The sequence below is a fragment of the Amia ocellicauda genome, chromosome 7 (genome assembly GCF_036373705.1).
Source record: "Amia ocellicauda isolate fAmiCal2 chromosome 7, fAmiCal2.hap1, whole genome shotgun sequence".
NCBI classification, from domain to species: domain Eukaryota; kingdom Metazoa; phylum Chordata; class Actinopteri; order Amiiformes; family Amiidae; genus Amia; species Amia ocellicauda.
Window position 1 is genome coordinate 8038853 of NC_089856.1, and position 7842 is coordinate 8046694.

At 38.3% G+C, this 7842-nt stretch overlaps 1 protein-coding gene across 4 annotated transcripts in view; it reads left to right on the plus strand.

Annotated features, from left to right (window-relative positions):
- The window catches only part of fmnl3 (formin-like 3), a 73360-nt gene extending 67627 nt beyond the window's left edge, over nt 1–5733 (plus strand). For all 4 annotated transcript variants that reach the window (XR_010817336.1, XR_010817338.1, XR_010817337.1 and 1 more), the window contains one exon: nt 1318–5733. Coding sequence is in view for 1 of the 4 variants with exons in the window: in XM_066708172.1 (XP_066564269.1) it covers nt 1318–1356 (39 nt within the window). In the remaining 3 variants the exon portion in view is untranslated. The remainder of the gene's footprint in view (nt 1–1317) is intronic.
- Nucleotides 5734–7842: the final 2109 nt, after the last annotated feature.

Here is a 7842-nt window from a genome sequence, read left to right on the forward strand (position 1 = left end):
TGTACACATCAGTTGTCTTTCCTGTTCTAAAACAAAGCAGACGTTCTCCGCGGTCTTTACACTGCTTCGCTCGAGCAAGGTTGTTCATAGAAATAGCCATACAATGCAAATGGTTGCACTGTTATCTAAGGAATCACATTCTGACCGTTGGTTTCCTTAACTCCCCATAACAATCTCAATCCATCCTTAATAGTCTGCATGGAACGGTCTGTCTGCTGTGTGTGCCATTAAACTGTTTGTCCTGCAGTGCTGATGCTTGGAGCAACCCAGAATGTGTAGAGTATTATTGCTTTTCACTATTTGTTGATGAGTTTGTCGGGGGGGAATTCTCAATCCTGACTATCAGTGAGTGGAATTACAGAATATTAATTTAAAAAACAAACTCTAGAAACATGCAGCATTAGAGCCCCCTGTAAATAATTGGATCTCCTTTTTCTGTATGGTTTGGTAACCCAGAAAACATTGTTGGAAAAAAGAAATACATTTGTGCAGGTTTGATTTGTGCACACAGTTCACTAGTTTATTTGACAGATTGATGTATGTATGCACAGTTTATTAATTTCTGTATGTAATATACATAAATACATTTGTGGGAGCAAATTAATTAGCTGCACAAGAATTCATATATGTAAAGATTAATCTTGCGATTTTAATAAATCTGCCACACAAATGCAGCACTTGGCATAATGCGAGCACATTCTTATTTTGATGCACCATACAGGTCCACTGTGTCCACTCACTGACAGTCAAATAGACGCATGTTTGAATTGTATTGCTGCTTCTGCTCTCTGTCAAAGTTAATGCTGATTCATATTTTAAAAGACATGAAATATCCTTGAAGCTTCAAACGCATTAAACGATAAGAAGTCTTGGTTAGAAAATGATCTTCTCCATTATATTTCTTTTTTTTTTTAAGTAGAAAATAAGTCAAAGATTGTTTTCTCCTAAATTATAAATTGTCACCTTTTTATATACATGATTGAAGCATTGAATTGAATTGAGATTGACAGTTAAATACATCCTCTTCCCTTAAATGTAGGATGCAAAGATTTGAAAGCAATGGAATCGGATCATTCTCTTCCCACGATGTTGCCTATTCTGTGTATTATAAGCTTGGGCAGAACGGTATTGGTGATTTGTATAAATAATACCCATGTGATTTTCTTCAGTAACTGTCCTCATGCACAGTAGGAGCCTTGTATGGTTCCCTCTCGCACGATACCATTCATACCCAAGCTTTTTTTGGTGGGCATGTATTTCCTCACCATTGTCATGCCGTAACCTCCTCCTTCCTGCCCCCCGCTCTTCCTACCACAGATCTTCGAAACCAGCCCTTCCTTCGTGCCGATGCGGTGATCCGCAGCGGGTGGGGAAGACTGTGAGATGCCCCAATCAAAGGAGACCCCCCCACCCCCCCACACACCATCTCTCACGCCACTCCAGAACAAACCCCCAACTCCATCTCCCTGGCTTCTTGTATTTATTTGGATCTGAAGCTGATTGGCAATGGTTGCCACACAGATGACACTGGAAGATCCACAGGGTACTGACAATGTAAAGCAGCCCTTATCCTGACCCCAACCAAAGTGCCTCTGACCACACCCCCTCCACCCTCACCTGGATTCATAGGGGGAGAGGGGCATGGTGGTGAGGGGGTATATAGGTCTCCTTGCCCAACCATCAGTCCCTGGCTTGGTGTCTCCACCCAGACCCAGAAGCGCCCAGCTGTGGCTCAAGCACAGTTTGTGAGAACTGAATTGCTACCACCTAGCCAGAAATGTTAACTCTGTGGCAGCTGAGCTGGATTCAAAGTGGAGGGCTTCAGGAGGAGAGACTTGGAAAGGATATTGAATGAAGCCAAAGCGCCAGTCAGAACGTGCATGGTTTATTTTATTTTCATCGTTGTGCAATCAGGATGTAGACTATAACGAAGGAATGGCTGAAAGTGACTGTTTTGGCCTATCGCATTCCTGCACTCTGGACAGGAGGCTACTCCTATCTGAAAAAAGACAAGCTAGCAAAACCAATTTATTTTTTATTTTTGCTTTTTAATTGTAATGTTTTTATGAAGAAGTGCCTCAATGTTATGACAGTATTATTTTCTAATGCGATTTGCCATATTTGTATGTATTTTTAATCAATCCTTTTTTAAAAATGTATACTTTTTTTTTCAGCTACGGTTTATTTGATTTCTTTTAAATAAGTCTTAAAAATGGAATACTGTAAAATGAAAATGAAGATACAATCTTTAATCTCAATCCCAGCTTTAAAATATATATTTATATACTATAACTACCATGGCTTTTGAGCTTATGAATACCAACAGGAACATGTCTGTATCTTGCATGAATACAGGTACATACGTCTTTAATGAGGTCAGGTGTATTTACAGAGGGCTTACCATGGACTGAATACATGAGTCCATAGCAAGTGGTTTAAAAATGCTTTGACACCTTGTATTTTGTGTCAGTTCCCATAAAAACCTGGCAGAAACCAGCAAAAACAGGTAAAGTGTACATAAAGTATGACAGTCCACAGTTTTGGATATGCTAACATTTGTTTCCTTAAATCCCCTGCCCCCTCCCCCATCCCTCTCTCCAAATTTCAAAATATGAAATTAGAACTGAAAAGCCATTGTATACTAAACTACTAAGACCTAAAATCATTCTATGCAGATTAGATTTTTGTCCCACGTTTAGGCCATGCAGAACTAAATTAATTGTTTTAAGTATTGAACATATCTTTGATTAATGCCAACTGGAGAAACTGGAAATTCTAAAGGTACCAGCTAAGAAATACCTTGAACATTGGGAATTTGGCAAATTACTTTGATTTATGCAATTCAACTTTTCTCAATGGGAGCAAAAATAAAAAGTTGAAAGCAAACCTTCATCCATGGCATTTTAAAGCCTCTATCTAAATGTGGTATTTTTAGATTGTGACTCTGAAACCGATTCCTAAACAAATTCTTGAGCTCAGTGGAAATATTGGAAATGCACAGTCTGCCTGTCTCATCCCATGTTCAATAGGCCTGAGTATATTTCCACCAAATGTATATAGTGAAATACTGGGGTTACTGTTAAGAGGGTCTAAGACAGGGATAGTTCAATAATGGCCATTACAGTCCACTCTAGTCTAGGCACAACTAGCTCTTAAATATGTAATGTAATGGTTTGAATAATTAAAAAAAATTATAATGTGGTGGTGTCCAAAATTTACACTAGATTCAAAGGGTTAGTACTTGACTATACCTGGTCCCACGATAAAGAGAGAACTCACTGACTGCAAAGTGTCTGTTTTAATTAGAAAATGGAAAAAGACAACGATGACAAATGGCAGTTTTTACTATAATTTATACATTCTTCGTAAACCTGGCTCTATGGGTACAAAATTGACTTGTTAGGAGCCCAAAACGAAGCTCGTGTAGTGAGGGATCACTGTATGAGGTAATTTCTTCCATTACTGGTCTGGCAGAGTTTTCTCCCTTAATCTCTGATGAATCGCTAAAGTCTGAATATATTCCGAACAAAACCGAGTCCCATTGCCTACACACCGAGTTAAGACTATGATAAAAATGTTAATTGAGTAGCACCCCCACCCCACCCAGAAGACATGAGAATAAAGCTCATCACACTTGGGGAAACGGTCATTCCAGCACTTTATAAACCAGGTGTGTCCAAGACGGCACCAATCACATTTTGTAAAAACGGTCGGGGAAACACGTCTTATGTACATAGTCACTTGTTCATTTAAGGGAGATTTGTTCCTTGATGTCAGAAGGATATTCACTGGCTTTGTTCTAATCTCTAAGTTACAGAATTTTGCAAAACACCTTTATTATTTAATATTTCTGCTGGATTGGGGATCTCCAAAACCATTGTTGAAGAACTGTTATGGAGTGTGTTCAATGGCATAGATGGGGACCAAACCAAATATGCTGCTTTCAGGGTGAATGGGGCGATTGGGAATGTTGCATATTACCAGTGAAGCTGCCAGCTTTTTACTCGAGCCATTTTGAACTCCACAATAATTGTATTGTATGAAACAAGAACTGAGAAGAAAGTGGCCATTGTCCTTGAACTACCTGCAGCAGTGCTGGGCAGCTCTGGTCCTGCAGGGCCACAGTGTGTTCTACTTATTGTTCCACCTCAAATTTCAATTACTTAATCGCATAATTTAATTGCTAACTGAACCATTTAAGCAGTGTTTCTAAAGAGACCTACAAACCCTGCAGGATTGTGGCCACCCAGGACCAGGGTTCCCCACCAGTGACCTACAGAGTGCTAAGTGTGTGGAGTACTGCACCACAGTTTAGAAATGCTGTACTCATCCAAGTGGGGATGTGTGCCCAAAATCTATGATGTATTAGAGGATAGTTCACTGTGACCACGATGTATGTTACTATGCTGTAAATAGAAAATTGTATTTTGTCTTCATAATGGGGTTACAGATTTTGAGGAGAGGTTGAGAGCACAGATGTGTTGAAAGGTGAAGCAACTAATGGTTAAATAGTGAAAGGTCCCCCCAGTCCTGGTCGTTTTCAATGATTGACAAGAGTCCCCCCAGTCCTTGGACTCTACTGTGTTTTCTGGCATTCATTCCAACCAGCTTAATGTGCCTAATTGAGCTATTTTCCTGATAAACTCTGTACAGTCTGTCCTCAACCCATTTAATACACTGTTGCTCTCTACCTGAACAACTCTTAACAGGTTTCCAATAATGGACAAAGGTGTTAATTATATGGTATCAAACTCTCATTGCAAATGCTTTTTATTCTCTTTTGGCTCGGCTGGATCAATTCCAGATGCACAAGATTCAAAACACAAGGAGCTCAGAAACCCAGCACTTGGTACAGGGTTAATGCTATTTTCTAATGCCAAATTACCTTACGAGTTTGAATTGGTCAAGATATTGTATCGAGCAAATATTTTCTCCTGCCTGGTTGAGATTTAATTGCAGTGATGCAATAATCCCCTATGGTTTGACCATAAACACCCCCAAACCTTAATAGGTCAATTCAAAATATGGCAACCTCTGAAATAGCCTTATTCTCATTCACTGACTAACTATTGTCAGGGTAACCATACAGTCAGTATTTTTAATTGGCTGCACATTTTAGGTTGCAGGTGATTTCTTCGTAAGCCACTAAAAGTCTGTACGGGTTTTCCCTTGTAATTTTGAAACTGGCCTCCTCTCTGTGTAAAATTGTCATTTTTGTAATCGCATTCCTCTGGGTGCACTTCTAACATTGCCTTAGGTCAGTGGTTGCCAACTCTGGTCCTGTGGGGACCCACTGTCCAGTTTTTTTGTTCCAACCAACTTCTCAATTACTTAATTGAAATCTTAATAGAACTAATCATTTTTTTAATTTGACTTTCCAAATGTTTTAATTTACAAGAAGATGGAGCATTCAGGTGTTTTATACAATTGTATACTTTGTGACTATTCCAAATGTTTAAGATGATTAATATGCTCTGATTAGGGAAATTATTCAATTCAGGGATCTTGGTTGGAACAAAAACTACCAGGACATTGGGTCCCCAGGACTAGGGTTGGGAACCACTGCCTTCAGTGGTTCAGTGGTAGGACAGGGAGTGGACACTACTGGCTTAATATTGTGTTACAAGTTCAATACACATCAATTTTATACTTTCTGTAAATGTATAAAGTTAAAAATTGCCTTAATTCTTTGTAACACTATGATTAAACCCAACCAGCTTAATGCCCCTGCCATTCAATTCTCCACGTATTCTTCATTAAAAAAAAAAAAAAATCTCAAAACGTTACACACACCTCATTATTTACTCTCGTACTGTTACTCTCAAGCTCTTGCTCATCAATTGCTACCTTGACCAGGGAAGCCGAGACTAATGGACAGTGTGGTGGTCCTATAAGCGGGTGTTTTATTATGTCTGCAGGGGGAGCTGCTGTAGGGAGTGCCGTCTTTTGGATGGGACATTCTAGTCAAGATTGTCAGATCTATGGATGTTAAGATCCCATGGCACATTTTGCAGTTGTAGGGATTTTTAGTTGTGGTCTGACATCTACATTGTAAAACTGGTTCTAAAATTCTTGCCAGCAAAATATCCCCCTCACCCATTTTACTGAATGACTTTTTTGTAATTATTTTTTGTTTTTACCAAACCTGTATGAATCTCACCATTATTCTTCCTTTAACTGGTAATTAGGACTAGACCAAATCACAACTTTGACCACCCATGAACCACATTATAAACGTATGATCTATTGAGTTTTGATTTAGAAGTAGTAGAAAGTGGTTTCAGATAATAAATCAAGCTGTGATGGGGTGTATGCATTTTGCCATTCAGTGGTAGGTCTAAAATTGTAATGATTGAAGAATGGCATTAGGCTGAGTCTTTAATGTTTTTTTTTTTTTAATTAGGAAGAATTTGAAGAATGATGTCCATATTTCTTTGCAGTCCTAGACCATGCGTTGTTACTTAAGCAGTAATTGTTACTGTTGACCCACAGCACTGTTATTCACATTTCCAGCAGCCTCCAGTGCAGTACCAGGAAGAAGTAGGTGATGGAGGTGGTAAGTTACCAACAGTAATTGAGCAGCTTGAAATGCAAAATACAGTACTAAAAAGGGGAAACAAATGTATAAATAAAATCCTGGAGAATATGCAATGTTTACTTGTCATTGGGTTATAAATGTTAAAAACTTTTTTATATGATACTGTTTTAATATTGCTCCAGTTATTTAAATTGTTAAATTGTCAGCTACACCCACAATTTCAATTGAACTTTATAGATCTATGAGTTATATGCTTTTATTGGAAGAGAGAACTATGACTTTTAATGCAATAGCATCATTTAAGCATTGGAAGCCAAAGGATTTTTAAGGAGCTCTATAACAGGTTAGGTTATTCCGATTACAAAAAGCAAATATCCCACTGTTTGGCACAATTCAACTGTTTGGAACTGTTCAATTCAATTCAATTGATCCCAAGTTGAGTGGACCTGGGGCGGCCCGGGGTGACTCGCCCCCGCATTCAGCCCTGCACTACAATACATGAGTAAAGATTCACATGAATGTGTTTCAAGGTAAGCTTTTAACCCAGGGTTGAGAATCTCAATCTCTAACAGGGCGAGTTCACCCCGGCTTCAGAGTTTCGTCTCAGGTTGAAGATATGACAATGTGAAAGTGCTCGATTTTCGACCAGTGATCGCCCTTGTTCAACTGTCTAGTGTGAAAGCAGCTTTAGATAAAAGTTTATTTGAAATCACAGTTGATATACAATGAAGGGGAAAAAGCTTTGATTACAAAATGCATTGATTTACAAACGAGACAAACAGACTAGTACATTTTCTTTTGATGGTCAATGTCTCAATCTGTAATTTCATGAAAAAGAAAGTCAAAAGCTAACATGATTTGAATTATGAAAAATAATTAAAGAGCACTTTAATCAAACCAAATCTGGTCTACTGGCATCTCACTGAATTTCAACCCTGGTCCTGGAATGCCAATTACTTTATTAGAAATGTTTTTTGGTTAGTCTGTTGTGAAAACAGGGGAGATAGTGGAAGTCATGATTTAAGCAGTGGTGTAGTCCCTCAGTAGGCCATGTTGATTTAACAATCAGATCTGATATTTGGAAGGTATTAAAGTGCAATTTCAAATTTGTAATAAATACATGCGTACATTTAAAAAAATTAAATAAACTGGAACTCAATACTGCCATCACTTGTTAGCCACAATTACACAAATCAATCATTGTACCATATGCTGATATTGCAGGGGAGAAAGAGTTACAGGACTTTAATTTAATTTCTGATTATTGTATTTTTTTTTTGTCTTGTATGTGGGTTTGTACTAAG